Source organism: Phoca vitulina, unplaced genomic scaffold (assembly GCF_004348235.1).
Source record: "Phoca vitulina isolate PV1807 unplaced genomic scaffold, GSC_HSeal_1.0 scaffold31, whole genome shotgun sequence".
NCBI classification, from domain to species: Eukaryota; Metazoa; Chordata; class Mammalia; order Carnivora; family Phocidae; genus Phoca; species Phoca vitulina.
Window position 1 is genome coordinate 6931454 of NW_022589734.1, and position 19972 is coordinate 6951425.

General features: G+C 41.3%; 1 protein-coding gene across 1 annotated transcript in view; it reads right to left on the bottom strand.

Moving 5' to 3' along the window:
• Window positions 1-9315: 9315 nt before the first annotated feature.
• The window catches only part of F13A1 (coagulation factor XIII A chain), a 163111-nt gene continuing 152454 nt past the window's right edge, over window positions 9316-19972 (bottom strand). Inside the window, exons 14-15 of the mRNA XM_032424940.1 lie at window positions 17117-17253; window positions 9316-11000 (exon numbers count right to left, since the gene is read on the bottom strand). Coding sequence (XP_032280831.1) covers window positions 10847-11000; window positions 17117-17253 — 291 coding nt within the window. The 3' untranslated portion in view covers window positions 9316-10846. The remainder of the gene's footprint in view (window positions 11001-17116; window positions 17254-19972) is intronic.

Genomic DNA, 19972 nt, shown 5'->3' on the forward strand with positions numbered 1-19972 from the left:
AGGCAAGGGGACAGACACGAAAGTGGAGTTTGAAGGTCACTCCAGGGCTGGTTTCCTGTGGTCTCTTAAGATGAGGGACACAGAAAGTGACAATTATATCATAAGTTCTTAATGCTGATTCTTTATAGAACAGACAATCCCAATTTTCTATGACTTTTAGTAGGGTTATAAATATAAAGACTGAGACTTCATAGTTAACAGCCCAGCTCAGCTCTGCACTGTAGAAGACTTTTTACCACCCCCTGGTGGATAAAGTAAGAGAAACAAGATCCCCAAGGTCCAAGGCCAAAGAATGAGCAAACTGCTTAATTCTTGGGATTGGAGGTGTGGAGGGAAAGTGGAGCAATGTTAAGTATATGTAGAGCTGTGAAGTGGGCGATAATTTGATAACTTCCTTATTTAAGTGTCCTGTCTCCCTATTTTGTAGTGCCCAACATTGGGCCCGGGTCCTTCACCGTTGTATTCATTCTGGTCTACTTTAGCCTACCCTTCCTATTCAGGGGTCCCTAACACTTCCCATATAAAGGAGCCCCTTTCCCAGCCAACTTGGATGGAGGATCAGCCTCCATCTCAACAGTGTTCAGCTGTTTTGTTCCTGACAGTTTTTCCTCCCAGAACTGTCTTCTCATTCTTAGCTATCTCAAAGCTTATTCATATTCTGGATAGTGGTTAACTTGCAACACAGAGTACCACGTGTTTTCCAATGAATTTATGCCTCCATACATACATAGTGTTTCTTGAAAATTTGACCTCCTCCGACACGCTGATGCAGTTAACATTTTTGAAGCCTGGATTCTTATTAGTTGCTGAGTCCTTAACATCTCTTTGTTTCCAGAACTTTATTTTACTTGCTTTTACTAATATCCATGGTTGTTAAATGGAAGGCAATTGTCATTAAAAATTGGGCCTCAGGTGCTGTGGAAAAAGCCTGGGAACTCAGCTAATAAACTGGGAAGTCTCTGTCTCTTCTTGTTACTTCTACCATTTTCATTACTAACAGTCGAAGAGTATATTGTTCTTATCTGATAAAAAGTTGTTTATAAGGGCTCACTCATGAGGCCCAAGTTATGAGTTATGAGAGAGGTAACAGAATTCTTGTTTATGGACACATGCTTCAAGCACAATTCATGATAGTCATCTCGATCATGGAAAGACTGAATGACACACTGAGTGTTTCAGCTCAGCATGCTGATGTGGAAATGTTAGGTGTTATAAAAAGCACAGTCTGATAATAATAGATCCTTAGAACTGGAAGTGATTTTGGAAGTCATCTTATTCGTTCTCTTGTCTAGTTCAGAACCTCTTGGAACCATAACCAACAAACAGGCTAGACGCCCAACCCCTGCTTTGGCATGTCCAGGTGAGGACTCACTACCTCGAGTGGTTGTTTGGTCCAATGTGAGAAGCTGTATTTGTGGGAAGGTCAGCACATGGTGCCCAGTTTGAAGATAGAAAATGAAAGCTCAGCTTCTCTCCTTTCTGTTGTCTTCATCTCTAAGTTCCTAAATCCAGCCTCAGCCTGAACCCCAGTCTTAGCAACTGAAGGAGTTCTAGAGTGATTAATGTTATCTGCAAAATTGCTTAAAATCACTTTGGCAGGAGTCTGAGCAGAGAAAAAGGCTATTTCTGACTCTCTGATTATTGTCTTGAGGGGGCTTGTTATGGGAAAATGGGAGTTAGCATTCTGGGAAATCTTGATTAGGATAATTCAGGTCAGAATGCTTCAGGATATTCCATTTCCAGGGAGGAGCAGAAACTCAATGGGCTATGTTCAAATGAGCTGTGTTCAACGATAGAGTTCTCCTTCTCATCCCATCTTGATCCCCATTCTCTTTTATATTATTTAGGCTTTAATGCTTGGGCCAACTCTAGAAGGTGGAATGGCAAAAAGAAAATAAATTGCCTAGAGACAAAGTGCTTTGGGACTTTAGCGGCATATGGGAAGTGCTTGAATGAGAGTCACCAGAATGACAGGGTTAACCTGAACTATAAGTACCAGGGAGAATAACACTCTTTCCCTACTCCATTAGGTGGCCATTATGACCATTCATTCATTCAACAACGATTACTGACAGACTATCCTGTACCAGATACATAGTGATGTATACACCAGAGACACAGACCTTCTTTTATAAGTTGAAAAGTGGATGCTTGCCTAAATGGGATTTATTTTAATCGTTTGAAACTGTTAGTCATTTTTGGCAAAGGAAATCATCGTGATGGGTCAGCCAGATACTACAACTTATTTCAACATTTGGTACGAGTTGTCAGGGAAGCCATGCCAAGGCACAGCAGAGATGAAGAGATAATCAACTTTAAGATTAAAAGGTATTATTTTTCCATGTGTTAACATATAGTTTGCCACACAATTTCTGCTGCATTTACTGGCTTTTATATACAATGAGGTGAAGCCCAGCTGAGGTAGCCAGAATATTAATGATGAAGACTTTTTTTTTTAAAGATTTCATTTATTTATTTGACAGAGAGATAGACAGAAGAGCACAAGCAGAGGGAGAGGGAGAAGCAGGCTCTGCACTGAGCAGGGAGCCTGATGCGGGACTCGATCCCAGGACCCTGAGATCATGACCTGAGCCGAAGGCAGACGCTTAACCATCTGAGCCACCCAGGTGCCCCAATGATGAAGACTGTTAATTTTCTGGTTTTTTTTCTAAGCTGTATCTATGTGGTATTGAAGTGAAGACAGCAACTCCTCCCTCTCTGGCATCCAGATACTTCTTAGGTAGAGAAGTACTTGTTGGTCAAAGAGGTTCATTTGGGTCTGGTCAGATGGTGATCTTTCAAGAAGTAAATCCTCAAGTTGATGTCTTGAGGAGGAAAAACCCCAAGAAACTTAATTAGAATTCAGTTAGTATGCATGGATAACTTCTTAGGCCCAGGAAGGAGGACAACATAAACCCAAAAAATCTTAATGTAGTCAGAACCTGTGGCTTCATCTTGGCACTTCTAAGAATAATTTTCTTACACAAATTTCATTGAGGAATAACTAAGATACTTCCAAATGATTCTTGTTTTCTGATATTCATGCCCTGTGTAATTCCTTTCTCTTGACTGTAGCCTGGATTCAGTGACTCATTTTTAACAGAATATCACAAAAATGATGAGTGTCACTTCTGAGGATAGGTTACAAAAAGGTTTTGGCTTCTGTCTTGCTCTCTTGCCTTCTCATTGTGATGCAAGGTAGATGTCCTGAGCTGCCCTACTGAGAGGCCCATAGGACAAAGAACTGAGAGAGGCCGCCAACCCACAGCCAGCAAGGAACCGAGGCCCTCAGCACGCCTGTCCACAGAAAACCCATGAATGAGCTGAAAGAAGCCTTCAGATGACACTACAGCCCTGGCTAACCTTGAGTGCTGCCTTGTGAGAAATCTTGAGCCAGAGCACCCAGTTAAGTCTCACCTGGATTCCTGAAAAAAATTTTTTTATTATTTTGAGTTCTATGAATATTCTTGAACACTCTTACCTTTTGGTAACTGTATGTACACATTTCTGTCGGAAATATACCTAGGAGTTGAATCACTGAGTCACAGCATGTGTTCAGATTTAGTAGATACTGCCAAGTAGTGTTTCAAAATCTACACTCTCACCAGCAGTGCTCCAGATCAATCCCTATTTTCGGCAGGACTCTTCGCTGCTTCTCAATTCAGCACAGGACCTAGTGTGCCGTGGGATTTAAACAGCATATTTTATTAGTAATAACACTAATGAAAAAATAATAACAGTGAAGGCAACCTCTTGGATACCTAATTATCTAATGTATTAATTTTTGAAAAGCAATATACAGCCAGGACTTCATCATGTGTTATTATTTTACATGTATGGAGCACTAACAGAACAAAACATTAAGCGTTAGTTAGGATACATAGATACATGGCTGTGCTTAAATTAGATTTTTAGGGCTATAACCAGGATTAAAGAAGAGAAATGGTGGAAGTAGAACATTTTTATATTATGTTTTCAATATTTAGGTTATTTAGGTGAACCCGGGTTTTTTTTTTTTTTTTTTTTAGTTTACATTTCCCAGATAGTAGCTGTCACTTTCTGTTTAACATTACTAGTGAAGATATCATGAAAGCCTATTGTTTTTCATCGTGGAGAGAGGTTTTATTTTATTATACCTATTTTTAAATTTTATATCAGTAACACTTTGTTGATCTATATGGGTTTTTAGCATTGTATACTCAATAAAGATAATTGGGATATTATTGAAGATGCCTAGCATCTCTTTTAATGATCAAATTCCTTTTTTAGAACCATATTTTTTGAATTCATGGTTATAGCCAAGACAAAAGAAAAAATACTCATGAGCTTGGCCTCATGTCTATAGTAAAAGCAATGTACAGAAAAGCAAGTTTGGCAGTACCAGGGCAATACCATGGGCACATCAGCCTGGACAGGTCTGGTTTGGGTAAGGGAATACTTGGTGGCAGGGTGAACCTCTCCCTTGAAAATCCCCAGATGCTATAGATGTCCAACTTTGAAATATGGGTAACATTAGCCATAAGAAACTAACCCCAGAAACAGTAAAGAAAAAGTAAATTATAAATATCATTAAAAGTAGGAGAATAAAGATGTCATTATGGTCAGAAACTATTCAAAATCCATATTAAATGTCATAGTTTATAATGTAAGGGCATGATCTGCTAAGCTTAGGAATCTCTCTTTTCAGGAAAAGGTATAGAAAGGCAAATCATATGGTCCTCCACTTCCTGAGGGCTGTGTAGTGCTGATGAGCACAGGCAAGAGCAACAAGGGTTCACCAGAGACTAGCTCTCAGTGCCTTCTGTCAGGGATCTTGGGGAACCCCGTGGATATGGGCCTTCTATGGTTTGGGATGTTTTGATGAAAGCATGTACAAAAGTGTGGGACCCCACTGTGGCATAAAGGCCCTCATAGATGAAAGGCTGGGCAGAGGACAGCTACTCATTATGACTACTATTGAGTACTGAGAACACATTCTTAAAGGGCAAGACTGCTCTAGGGTCACTGCCATCAAATGACTAGTTTTTGACTCATCTTTAACTGAACACTTCAGGTTTCAGGCCATTATCGGGCTTACCTGTTAAAAGTGGCCACAAATTTCAGGCTTAGGTATAACTGATACAAAAATAAGTTACTTTATTCCATTTGGTTTCACATAGTTAGAGCTAAATCAGTGTAGACCTATGTGCGAATCAAGGCATTTTTGAACGTTCAGGGAGAAAACAATGGCATGTAGGTTCATGACCAGACCGTTCCCTAGTACTTCAGCTCATGGAGAGCCTGGGTTTGGGGGGTAGTAGAGGATCTGACATTGCTTGGAGGTTCTCAGTGGAATGACCCTATTCCCTAAGTCTCTGTGAGAGACAGTGTCATTCTCCATCCTCGGGTTCTCTCTCTCATCTTCAAGTTATCCCTAATAGCATCTAACCAAACCTCAATGAAGCTGATGAAGATCCCAGAAAATCATAGCTTAAAAGGAAGAGTTCAAGGAACTGGCAATATTGAAACTATTAAACTTGGAAGTATACGTGTTAGGTCTCTTCAAATACATGGAAGCTGCTGAGTAATGACAAACTATGCATCGTCCTATATTTTTTGGAAAGAAAAGATGAAGTTCAAACATAGCATTTCCTCAAAGCAAGAAGGGCGTTAATCAGTAAATTGCTCTCCTTTCTGAGATGGTTGGGCTCAGTGCTCTGGTTTTATCTTACTGCATTGCAGATAACCTCAAATCTAGTGACTTAAAACAGCAACCATTTTATATATCTCATGATTTGGTGGGTCAGGAATTTCGGCTAGGCTTGGCAGAGTGATTCTTCTGCTCTAAGTAACTGAGGTCACTTGGTGGTGGTGATGGTACTCAGCTGGTGGATGGGCTGATCTGGGGAGCCCCATATGGCTTTATTATCATATCTGGTGCCTTTGTGGAGATTACTGCAAGGCTGAGTTTGTCTAGGATGGCTGACCAGAGAATTAACATGTAGCTTCTCCAGTATGGCAGTCTCAAAGTAGTTGAGCTCTTATTGGAAGCTCAGGCATTCTATGGAGAGGATTTCAAAAGAGAAGAAGTGAAAGCCACCATTCCCCCAAGGAATGGACCTTAGAACTTGTAGCATTGTTTCTATACCATTCTTTCAGTCAAAGCAATCATAGAGCCTGCCTAGAGTTGAGGGGTGGGAAGGTGGACCCCACTTCTCAATGGAAGCAGGGACAACAATTTTATGGTATTCTATAATCTACCACCTTTAGGTAAATAAACTGATTGTAATTATTTTTACACTGTCTAAACTTGCTGTAGTTTTCCACTGTCTAAACTTGCTCAAACCAAAAAGAGGAAAGAACGCTTTCTGTGTTATAGGTACTTGCTTTTTACTAATAGAAAATACTCATTAGGACCCCTTATATTTGAATCAGTTTCAGGGCCAGTGAAACATTGCTTAGATAATTACTTAAGTTCTAGAACAATGATTAGTGTGAAAATTAATGGGGGTTCATTAATTGTTATCAGCAGCAAGCTGACCAAGCATCTTTTTGAAAATGGCCATTGTCTTTGGAGCTAAAAAGTGTTCAGTGTAACTCCTGGCACTTGAGGTGAGCACAATCTCCTAGTTACTCATCCTACCGCAACTGAGCTCTTTGTTTTTTCTTCTCACGTAGTTATGTGTTTGTTTTTATAGAGTGATTTCTGACAGATACACTCAAAAGATGTTTGTCTTGTCTTGTTTTAATTCTTCTACAGAGACTAAGAAGGTAAAACTGAGTCTAAGTGGTTCGAAGTGCTGAAAATGGAAGGAGTATCTGTAGAAGCATTTGGCTCTCTTGGGTACTGAGTTGGAGAGCTTGGCCTTTAAGAGAAGTGAGAATGGCCCTAGGAGTAAGATCCTGGGTATTCATCAGTCTCTGCCAATGGTAAATACCTGGTTGCCCAAATTTCAGCTTCTAGGAACTTGTCTGTCATATACTTGTATCAGTCTTTGAAATGGACAGCTGCCCTTGACATGCTACCTTTCTCACTTTGTATCCACTTGGGCCTTCATACATCTCATTTCCCATTCCTAGACCCCAATGAGGCCACGCTCCCAAGCTTATTCCTTCCTCACTGACCTGAGTTAGGCATTCCACCCCATACTCTCTTGGCCTCGTCCCTCTTTGACCCACCCACTATAGTTCTTAGTTTTGATCCAGTTTTTTGTTTGTTTGTTTTTTTGTTTTTCTGTTTTTTTTTTTTAATTAGCAGTCTTTATTAGCCTTTCTCCACAACACAGGGCAGAAGGAACAAATTCTCATTCTTGGAAGTGCTCCAACTCTGACCCATACCTGTACTTCTGTGGCTGAAATCTCTGTAGATACCGTCTTACAAATGATCTCATGAGTCATTATGGTGAATATGGAGATCCCTGCCTCTTCTTGCTGGATATTGACCATCTTGCCACGCCAAGCTAATTGCAGTTCCCCAGAAAGGTCATGTTCTTTCTCTTCTCTAGGCTGTTACATGAGCTTTTCTTTGCCAAATGATCTCTATCTTACCTCTTGCTCTTTTTTTTTTTTCATGATTCAATTTGAATTTCTTCTCCATTATTGGAGATATTAAGGGAGGCTTTTTCAGGCATGTTTTTTCCTCTTTATTCCCATGGTATGCTGGGCAACTCTCAATTAACATAATATCTCATGTACCTTATCTATTTATATATCTGGCCCCCTCCTCTGGATGTGAGTTCTTTCTGGGTAATGACCATGGGACTTTTCATTGTTGAATTCCCAGGCTCTAGGATGATGCCTAATGTTCAATAAATATTTGTTTAATTCATGCTTGCACAATTAATTAATGCATAAATGTTAAATAGATGGTTGGAATAAAGAATGGATAGGTGGTTAAAAGGTGGTTGCCTGGCTGGCTAGCTGGCAGAAGGATGGCTTGATGGTAGAAAAGATGAATGAATGGATAGTTGGGTTGGTTGACTACTAATTTTGTAGTAATATTGGAAGAATGTTCATAAATAACAACCTTACATCTGGAATTTTGTGACTTTTGATTGCACAAACTCCATTTCCTTCCATATTCTTATTATAAATTTGTACATATTTTTGTTGTTATACTGCAACTCTATGAAGAGTCTTGAAGTTGATTTTAATTCAATATTCTTAAAAACTTTGAAAGACAAAAGATGTAAAGAATATACAGTAAATCAGGGGTTGATTTCACCGCTTGCTCCCATCTGCAGCTTGACTTGCCATGATGTGTGGCTTCCTAGACCTTTTTAGGGTCTTTATCAACAGGCTGGAAATAATTACATTTATTTCTTTTACAGGGTTGATGAAGTGAAATTACTTGGAAAAAATGTATTCATACAATCTCTCTCTCTCTCTCTCTCTCTTTCTATCTATATCTATCATCTATCATCTATATCTATCATCTATCTATCTATCTAATCTATCATCTATCTATCCGTCCATCCATCATCTATCATCTATCTATCTACCTATCTCAATTTCTATCATCTATCTACCTATAGTTTTGCATGTGTTGTTAAGTTTTGCTTCATATATCCCCAGAAGAATCTTGTGGAAATGTAAGTATTATTACCCCTCTTTGGTCACTGAAGCTATAAACACAAATAAAGATTTGTTAAGAAGCATAGAGGCCTAGCAGAGGCAGAAACTAGAATTCAGAGTCTCTGGTGCTGAGATTCATTGCTTGTTACCATTGCTAAAATGATTTTTAGAGTCGCAGCATTATTATACAGTGTAGAATCCCAGCTATTAGAGGGGATGGGCTGGTTCTTAGGCATGATGAATAGGTTTTATTTTGAGTGCCAACTCTAAATCAGTTGGTAATGGCTGCCTGGAGTGCTGCATTGAGGAGAGTTCTGAGGCCCTATCTGAGTTGCAATTGTTCAGTGATGTTGCCATGAATGCAGGATCTCCCATACACACTTGTCATATGTTTTCCATCTTTGTTACAAGATCACAAAAGGTGTTCATTATGATAGGTGTCCAGCTGGTTTGTCTACTGAGTCACTATAATGATTCATGAGATCATTCATGAAAAAGTACCTACAGAGATTTTGCAGTTTCTGGAAGCTGGTTTTGAACTAAATACGTAAACTTCCTCCTTTGATGAATGTGGTTAATAAAATGTAAAGAGAGCAGTGAGGAAAGCTAACTGTGCATGAGTACCTATTAAAGTCATTTCCTTTAAAGGAGAAATGCTTGTTTTCCTAGCCAGGGTTGGTCATCTACTGCTAAGGAAGGGTGGTTTCTTGACCACCTGTGGTTAGTAGTATGTTGTATTGAAAATGAAGTGTTCACTTTTATGCAGATGTAAATATAATCACATTAACTTTATTTGAAGCTTTGATTACATTCTAGTTAATAAGCATATACTACATTAAGCCAGTTTAACCATATAGCAAAATGCATTTCATTTTAAAATTGAGTATTGGAAAGCTTGGCAAATGCTGGGATTATTAATTACTTAATAGAATTAGGTATGATGCACATATGGAGGGGACCACTAACCCTCATGGATCCCTGGTGCCTGGAATAGTCTCAAAGGCTTAGAAATGTGGTTATGCAGATCAGAAAATTTCATTCTGGCTTTTCTCACTTTGTTTTTGTTTTTGCTAAGAATCATACCCTAGGCATATCAATGGATAATTTTGATCATAAATCAGCCTTGCAGATAAATAGCAGATAGCCTTGCCTGTTGGAACCTTGGAGCATAATACAAATGATGTCAACATCTTCTGTCATTGGGTCTGTGTTAGCACTGGCTACTTGCAAAATGGACTCTGTATTACCTTTTAGCATCTGTGTCCTGAGCTGAGGTCTCAACATGAGTGATATGAAGGACAACAGGGAATTAGTGGCTGCCCATCCTTCTACATGTCTGGCCACTAAATCCGCCAGATTCTCCAACTCATAGGGCTTGTTTTATCTCTAAAAATGTACCTGGACATCATTGTGTGAAGGAGAGGATCCCAGAGAGACAGATCTTGAAGTATAATCACTAATAAAAGAGACTAATTCCTCATTTTTCCTGTCCCAAGTCAGCCTTGTTACTTTCTAGTCCTGTGGCCCCAAAAGAGTTAAAGTAAAGGATATTGGTTCCTGCTGATCAGGCCACAGTGTGACACCTCTTATAGAAGGCACCATAAAACTCCATTATTTAATAGATCTGAGTATTGCACCTGCTATCTTATCTCCTCTTAGGTGATTAAGTTTCCCACAAATGCAATTTGTTAATATGGGGCCATATCTTCTCACAAGGTAAATCTGTGAAATTTGGCAGGCAGTTGCTTTGCCGCAGGTGTAAGATGAAAGACCTTGCCCTGGCTTTGCCAAGAAGAAAAATGATGTTGTTCTCACTACCTGGGAAAAATATTCTGACACAGAGAGTTGATTCCAAAGAAAGGGGAATAGAATTCTAGGGCCCAAATCATGTGCTTCTCTCCCTTTTGGGGAGTATATTACCTCCAAAAGGCTGAGTGGGAGATCAGAGTCTTGTTTTACATGAAGCCAGGTATTGAGCAAATCCCCTTGTTAAGGGAAGTCCTCTGATATTTGGAGCTGTAGCCATTTGTGATGATAAATGATGACTTCTACTCTTATGAGCCATGAGAATGTAATTAGAGCTTAATTAAAGCTAATGCTCAGAATCTTTTGGAAGGTGGAGTGATTAAAAACTAACTTCCATATTGAATAGTCACACTGAAAAGTAGTCTTTGAAATACATGGTGTTTCTACTCTGGGGCCCCGTGTAGTCCTGACTATATTTTGCATTAGAATTTCCTTAGCCAAGACTACAAGAGGCCCAGTACCCAGGTCCATCTCATCCCCTGTGCATTTATGCAGAAGGTCGTTTTTGAATCTGCAAATCCAGCTCGCCATACACATGTCTCAGGGAGTCACTGGTCATGCTGGCTATCAGCTTCCGACGCCCAGACACCCAGGGTCGACACACTTCTTCCCATTGCACGGTGGAGTTGGGCTGGACTTCACTGAAAGGATGAAAAAGAGAGGAAAGGTTTTACTTTCCAGAGAGGCAGATCCAGTTCCCCACCTTGATCAGGAAGCAGTGAGAACCCTTGCCTGAGTCACATGCTCTCTTTCTCTCAGTTGATGGTAGTAGAAGACAGAAGGGCTGATTTTACCAGTTCCAACCCAAATGAGGCCCCTAGATGGGGATGTACCTGTGACAGACCCATTGGGTCATGGTTCCTTCCACTTGGATGCATCAACTGGCATCTACTGCCACTCAGTAGATGTGGTTCATCCAGTGCATGGTGAAGAAGGGCTGAGTCTCCCACAGCCATGAGTCAACTGAAGTCTAGCTTGTCCCCCAGCCTCTGCAGTAGCCTCATGGATGTGACTGATCTCCCTTGGCTCATTTTGGGGCACTCTAGTTCCCTCCTGAATTAGACTCCTATCTGAATCCCCAGCTGCCTTTGCTGAGGTCCTGATACTCTAATTAGTTCTTGCCAATCCCTTTGGGATAGACCTTGTTCCCAGGCCCAAGGTCTGGAACATAACCTTACCTGCTGCCAACTGATGGAGTATTTACATGCTCTATAATTCATAATCCTGTTTAACCACCAAATTGGGTCCCTTTGCCCATGTACCTTTCTACTACTCATTTGTGTCCATCCTGATAATGGGACTGGCCTTTAATGGTTCTGGTATTCTCCTCTTCCTCTGCAGCCTATGCACTGATGTTTTCCTAAGCTTCATGGCCAAGCCCACTCCAGTGAATGACTAAGGTCAATCAGGGTTGGGGAGATTTAGGCTTCTTTGGGGTGCTTCACATATTTTACCATATAGAAGCCTCAGGGAGAAGTTACATTCAGGTTTTACATGCATGAGTCCCTCGGGGTAGGTACTATTTGACACACTGAATAGTTAAGAGAAATGGAGGGATAAACAAGTGAGGCAGTTTTTCCAAGATCACACAGCTGTGAATGGCCGGAGATGAGATTTGGACCCAGGTTGTTCTGATTCCCAAATCCATGCTCCTCCATAAAGATGACTTTTCTGATCACTGTGCTAGCTTTTTTTTTTTTTTAATAAGCAAGACAGATGCCCTTTTATTCAGTACTAAGAGCTTCTTGCTTGTATTGCTCATAGAGGATTCCTGGTCTCTGCTCTCTGATCCTCAGGGAGAGCATGTACTGGGTGACCTTGCAGGGGATCCTGGGCCAGCACTTCTCTGGGAGGACATCTGGGAGATGAAGGAAGACCACCATGAGTACCTTAGACAGAAAAGGGACCTGTTTTCATTGGATTACTGAGGCACAACACGTCAGAATTGAGAAGGACTTAGAAATCACTTAGTCCAGCTACCTCTTATAGGCGAGGAGGATGAGATCCTAAGGAGCCTTATGGAATCTTCCACAGCCATAGCCTGATGACCCAGACCATGGACAAACAAAAATGTGCTGGGGGACATGAAGAGTGTGCTCATGCTAAGAAATGAGGAACATGATGTGCAGAGGAATTCTGTGAATACATTCCTAGTGGAGGGTACTTCCTACTAGTACCATGGAGGGACTGAGGGACCAAAGTAGCAGGGGATGCTGTAGCTTCAGACTGGTGTGGTGGTAGGAGGGGTAACAAGGAAGGGGAACTGCCAAAGAAAGTCTGCAGTGGTTCAAAGGCCTCAGCTATGTGATCCCCTGTTTGCCCTTGGGGGCCAGGTCCATAGAGCATTACTTTAAACACAGCCAAAGTACAAGGAGAAATATGGGGCCACATACCTGTGCTTGACCTATTCAATATAAAGTTAGAAGCCCCAAGTTTCCTCAAATAGAGCTAAAACAATATGTATTTTAGATGGCAGTGAATGTACATCCTCTGGGATAGAAAGGGGAAATACCCCAAATCTTTGAAATCTAGACACTAAATAAGAAATCCCTTTCAAACTCGTATACCTGTGCCCAGTGAATTGGGAAAGGCATCTAAGGCCTTGGGGACTCCCCTCTTTGGAACTGCTCCAGGCATTGACTCTGCCGCTGCTGGTCTAAATGTCTCAATTAATTTGGTATTTGCTAATTCTCTTCTTTATTTTTGTTCTTTATAAATGTGGTTCTATAAATTATTTTCACCCATTATATAAAAGCCAAATTGGGTGAAAAGTGCACACACATAACCTATATAGGTATTTTTCAAACTCAGTAAATCGATTTTATGATTCAAGGTTTGAAAAACATTGACCTCACCATGGGTTTCCTCACCTGTAAAAGGCAGACACTATAGAATATTGAATAGAGTGTGGGGGTGCCTGGGTGGCTCAGTTGGTTAAGTGTCTGCCTTCAGCTCAGGTCATGATCCCAGGGTCCTGGGATCGAGCTCCGCATCAGACTCTCCACTCAGCGGGGAGCCTGCTTCTCCTCTCCCTCTGCCTGCTGCTCTGCCTACTTGTGCTCGCTTTCTCTCTCTATCAAATAAATAAATAAAATCTTAAAAAAAATGAATAGAGTGTGGAGAGAGTGGGGTGAATTACTATTTGTACTGCACTTAGAAGCATGGCAAATATGGCAATTGCCAAGTGTCGTTTAGTGTCGTTACTACTGTTGCTGTTGCTATAATTATTATTATTAGCACAATCACCCTTGTGGTTGTTGCTTCCTCTGCCTGAACTCTGCAAAACAACTAGGAAAGTAAATTCCTCCTGCCTGTTTGCAGAGAAACAGTTCTCTGTCCTTAATTTACGGTGATAAATTCAATATGAATATATGTTTTAAGATATTTATTTCTCAAGCGCTGGGCAATTTTTACCCTGATCCTTTCATTCTTTCTTCTCTGGTTTCCCCAAGTGATCAATCAGAAACACTTTGCAAAATAGTTGTCTTGCTTAAGGATCTGGCCTAGGGCCATGTAATGCAGGTGACTACCTCAAATAGAAACTATAATCCCTGAGCTTCACTTCGTTACTGGCTCTTATTCATAAACCTGGCCCCATAATGATATTCACATATGTATCTCATACATGTATAGATGTCTACTCAAGACTATCATACAAAGATACTCATACATGAAAATACACATGCATGTCTAAGTATGCATTTATTTATAGATAAATATGTACAGAAAGAGAAAAGAATCACTCACCCATATTGGTAAATGGAGTAATACTGGAATAATCCTATTTGCCTGGGGATAGATGTTGTGATAAATGGTTCTCAGTTAATGTGCTGAGCTATCAAGACATGCTGGCCATTTATCATCTTGAACACACACAGGCAAATGGGATTATTATTACAATAAACTGCAACTATCTATGGGTTGTTCTCCATGTGTCTAGCCCTCAGCTTCTGTCCTACTTGAGAAACTCAAAATTTAAAACAAAATCACAAAGTCGGGGAACTTTTCTCTTGAAATAACTTACTGAACCTGATCATTTTTTAAAGAGAAAAATGAATCTGGAAGATGAATTATTTGATGTTCTGGAAGTATCAAGTGCAGAAACTTGAAAGCTGAGAGTCTGTGGGGGCAGCACTTTCAAGCATCTGAGATAGGTGGGAGGTGGTAGCAGAAGGCAGGAAGGTAAATCATCTCGGAACACAGTTTGGCTCATACCCTGAGCAAGGAGTGAAACACCACTGCTTTCCTCATTCCTAGTTCAGTTCCCTGTTCTCCAGCTCCTGCCTTCTAGGCCCCCTGTTTTGAGCTTGACACCCCTTGTCTTCTAGGGCCTTGGCAGGACTGTGGGTGGATAGGTGGGGGTAGTGATTCCCTTGACTATTCAAGATGTGTATCCTAGAAAGGAATACAGTCTTGTGAACAATTCTGCTACTACACAATTGCTCTTTTTAAGGGTCCAAGTTGTTACATGGATCTGCCACTCTTAGATCAGATCTTGGCAGCATAGGGTACCCTGGAGTGCTTATAATTATCTGACAATATGGATGTGGGTGCTGGCTGGCTCAGGTCTTGGTTGTGAATGTGTGTGCTGGAGTCAGAAGGAGACAGAGAAAGTAGTGCTCTCCAAAGTCCCAAACCCACCCTAGATCGTAAATATTTTCCCTCTCAAGTTCTTTCCAATTTTTGACAGTCTCAGAGAAATAAAGCTACCTTTGTGTTAGAGAGATTCACCTCCTGGATCTGGATTCCCATAAGAGATTGAGGACCTCGCTTTCTGTCTGTTACCCATCTGCCATAGACCAAGGTGTTGGAAGTAACAACCAACAGTACCTTAAGGAAGAGTGTGGGCAGGGCATTTGCCTTGTATCCATGTAAGGACTGGACTCTCCCGTCCTTTCCATGATTCACTCCACTTTGCCCTACCCCAATGTCAGATATTAACAATAAGCGCCCGGACACTCAACTCACTTAGAGCCCTATGCCTCCCAAACTGTAGGTCATTGCACCGTGTGAGGATTAATCTTTCTTCTAACACACAGATTGTCTCTTTTCATGCATTGGCCTATGATCAAGGTGGGATTTTTGGCACAGCCAAGGTGTACAGGTAGCAGAAGGTTCCAGTATCCTCAGATGAGGCTTCCAGGGTTACCATTTGAGAAGGAAAAAATGGATGCAGCGGGGGTCGTTTTGAAGAAGAAACGTGTTTCACTTTGCCTGAGTGATTCTCGCATCTGATTCAAGCGGGAAGGTGCGAGAAGAGGTGAGTGAGGCTGTCGTTTCTGATGAAATCAGGGCTATCACTGCTGACCTCTCCCTCTCACTAAGGATGATTTCTAATTTAATTCTTTTTTTTCCCTTCAACTTTCCTAGTAGCACAGGAAGGGTTGTTATGTTTTGTGCTTGCATTTTTAAAAAAGCACTCGAATTATTTTCTCTGTTCTTTATTGCATTCACGGGCAGCAGTCTCTCTTAGACAATGCGATTGCAGAAGCTGTGAGCACTGTAATTTGAAAGGAATGCAGAGAGCACTTAGTGGGCAAATTGTTCTTTAAAGGCATCCCAGAAGGGGTGAAGGAGGCCTTGGCCTGGTCCCACAGTTTCAGAGGGTGTAGCTTCCAGAAAGGGTGTTAGGGAGATTCCTAACATATCTCGTCATCAGGCACTTTCTGCAGCCCTCCACCTCTCCTTCTATGCTTTAGAAGTTCACCCCACAGAAAATATGCTAGATCGATTGATGCTGACAGGGACTTATTTGTGGTAGAAATGAAAGTATTAAGCCTCAAAGATTGGGATCCATTCTGGGTGTCACACTTTAAGAGGAGCACTGACAAACTGGTGTATGTGGGAAAGGTTGGAGGGGGGAAGCTAAAGCCACGTTAGAGGTCAGGAGAGATATAGAGAAGATGTGACAATTGTTTGCAAACATTTGCAAGGCACCAGATGGAAGAGAGATGGGTTTTATTTTGTGCTGATCCAAGTGACAGAATTAAGATCACTGGGTAGGATCAAAAGGTAGAACTGTTTTCTAACAATGAGAGCTACCTGACTGTGAAATGGGCTGTCTTGTTGGGGGACACTCTTTGTTAGCAGAAGTCACAGAAGCTAAGAAACTATAGGGCACAATCTGACAGTGCTAGGTGTGAATGAAGCAGTCTCATTCATTTTATCATGGAGCCTGAGGTAGTCATTTGTCCCCTAGAGAACCAAGTCTGCAACTCTTTAGGCTTCCCTCTATTCTACAGAAAGCAACAGTTCTAGAGTGCTTGTGTCAGGGAAATCTGGAAGGTGGGGCTGGGAAGAAAGGACCCTTGAAAAGGGGCATCTTTCAGCATAATATCTGACGCACACTAGGTACTCCATGGATAGTAGTAGAATTGACACCTGAGGAGGTGGTATGGCAGAATGCTTGAAACTTAATTTCTGAATCAGCCACCCTGAGTCTGAATCTGGGCACCTCTCTTATTAGCTGTGGAACTTGGGGCAAACCAGCCGACCTCTCAAAGCCTCTGCTACCCAAAGGGAGATGATAATAGTACCTATCTCATTAGGGTGGTTTTAAGGATTAAATGATGGAAATGCCAGTCAAACCAGCCCTACCTTTACCCCATGACTCCTAAAAATGGCCAATAAGAAGGTGGCAGCTTCTCAGACATGTTTAATGGGTGTTAGATGTAAGTTTGGAAAAGACAGAGAAAGCTAAGCCTTCCTACAGTCCCACATCACTTGTCACCTTCTCAGTCCCCACACCACCCCTTACCGGAACATCTTCCTCCTTGGCTTCATCAGTCCAGGACCATCCAGGTGTATCCACACATTCCGCAGAGTTTCTTTTAGAGGATTGGTAAACTCAACTATCACCACCATGTCAGAACCAACCATCCTGGTGCCGCGGACCTAAGGCAGAAGTGGGGGAGAATGCAGCTCATTAGCAACACATAAAACCTTTCTGCTTTCCTGTGTCCTTAGCCATCTTCACTTTTGCTGGTTTTAGAGAATGGTTATTTTTTGGCAATGGAACTCGTGTGATGAGGATAGCTGATTGCTTTGACTGGGGGATACCTATTGAGACAAAGATGGAAATTACTAATTAGGATCACACTCTTTTCCTCATTATAAAAACCACCTTAATTAGAGCTCAGGTTAATAGCCATGACCACCAGCTGCTCTTTCTCAGCAGGAGGTGGAAGTGTATTTGGTGTAGCAACACATTTCCATGGTGAGGATGGCCAGGCAAACCCTGCTTCTGGACAGGACTCAAGTTTCCTGCCAGCACACGGGAGATTCCCAAGTTCAAGAGGAAGAAAACACTCTAGGGGGCCTGAGCCTTCTTCCTTTTAGGCACACTAGAAAGAAATGTGGCCAAAGAGGGAGTCATCACTGTGGAATTTGAAGAAAAAGAATCTGGATACTAAAATAAGCAAAAAAAAAAAAAAAAAAAAGGACTTTTCATCTGCAGTTACAACATCTGAGTCCAGGACAGTGTAAGGTCCTTTGTTGGCAAGTTTATCTATGACAAGTCTCAGAAGTATTGGGTATTTGGCAAAGCATCTCATGAGGTGGCTAGAGTTCAATGTCAGTTTGGCACTTACTAGTAGTGGGGCCTCAGGTGACTTACTCAACCTTTTTGAGATTCAGTTTTCCTGTCTCTAAGACTGGACTGACATTCCTATGGGGTCATCAATGTGAAATGCTATTATTATTTGCTCTTAGGCTGTGTTTACTAGGTTCTAGGAATGGAATGCTCTCCCAACACCAACACAATAAGCTAGAAAATGGCCATGTGTTCTGGGGTTTGTTTGTTTAGAAGATATGTGTGCTGAATGGATGGATCTGAATAAGCTCTACATAACTTGGGAACAAGATAATAATAATAGTTCTTACCTCAAAAAGAAAAGGGTAGAATGGGATAATGCATATAAAGCAACAAACACACTGTAGGACACAAGGCAAAAGCTCCATACTTTATAGCTCATACTGTTTTTGGAATAGCAATGCTCAAGGTAGTTTGTTTTATTCACCTTATATTTTAGTGCACTTTCAACTCCAATATCTAGCCAGTGCCCAGTAAATATTTGTGAAATCAGGTTAACTGCTTAACAATGGAATTTTTTGACTGAGTTTCCTATGTAACAACTCGGTCATTCTTATACCCTATTTCTTTAAGTGGCATATAGTATAGAAAAAAATCATATGGAAATGAGCCTTTCTTATGAACAGAAGGAAGGAGGAAGGACAATTCCCAGAGAAAAAGACTCTCACTTACTGACTTTGCAGTAAAGAACAAATCTTCATGGGCTTTACTCTTTAAGACACAGTTTGTGTCTAAATTTATGTCTATGGAATTTTAAAAATCTATGAGAAAAATGAAAATTGCAGCCAATTCTCCATGTTTATTACATTCAAATCAACACCTGTTGGGTGGGATGAGGGGACTGCTGGGGTCACAGGGATCAGGGTGGAGCAGACAATGATCATGGTGCTGACCACAGCAGGTGTCATCAAGAGAGCACAGATCGTAGGCCAAACGGTTTGTCCAGCGCTTTGCCCGTGGTCTTCAGCCAGCCATGCATACAGAGTCCCCTGGGGAACCTAAAAATCATGGAGGTCTAGGCCCACTCCCAAGCAATTAGCTCAGAACCTCAGGTGGAGCCTGTAATAAGTTTATTGTAAGCACCCCTGTTGATTTCTAGGAGCCAACTTAGAAAACTGCTCCCCAGGTGAAAATCTCTGATGCAGACAAAACATTTAGAAGACAGGCTGAAATTTTCACTTTCTTTCCAGATGTCCTGACTCTATCAATATATATGTTGGAAGTACAGGAGTGCATTATTAGAATACTCTGAGTACTCTTGGTTTAATTTTCAAGTGTGGCCAACATATTTTTCCTAAGTTGGAAAACAATTTCAGAACACTTTTAGATTTTTAAAAATATAAAGATAATGTTTACAAAAACTGCCTGAATTGGAGAAGGTGGAGCTGCTTCAGAGATGCTATTGGTAAAAGTCGGATCACTTTAATTTCATGGGGGGGGATATTTTGGAGCCATCTGCTGTCTTCACGGCATGCTGTTACAGGTATGGACAGAAGCCCCTTACAAAAATCTGGTAATAGCTACTGACCCTTCCTTAACACACACACAGTGACAAATACAAGATACATACACCTCTCACGTGTGGTTTTAGGGGATTCGTTACAGACCCAGAAGATCTATCCATGGACCTCCCAGGCTCATGGGCTCCAGGTGAAGAATGATTTCCATATGGCGAGGCTAGCTCTACGGGAAGATTCCTGCACTGTGGAAAGCAAAGTGTACCCTTCCAGGTCACTTTTGACAGTGCTGGGGAAATTTAGTGTTTGGAAGGCTGGCCTCTGTGCCTGGGTCTTCATGGACAGGCTTTGGATCTGGTGATGATTTGAAGATTAAGCCCTCTCACATAACTTCATGCATCATGCCTAACCAGTTTCCCTTCAGATGTTATCTTTGTAGCCAGCTGCTTCCATGGGCGTGTAAATATTCCCTGGGTGTGTAAATATTCCCTGGGCTTCCCCGATCCTCAGTGGGCAGGAGGCCACTGACGCAGATGATGCAGGAGGCCCTGGAGAGGTGGGAGGA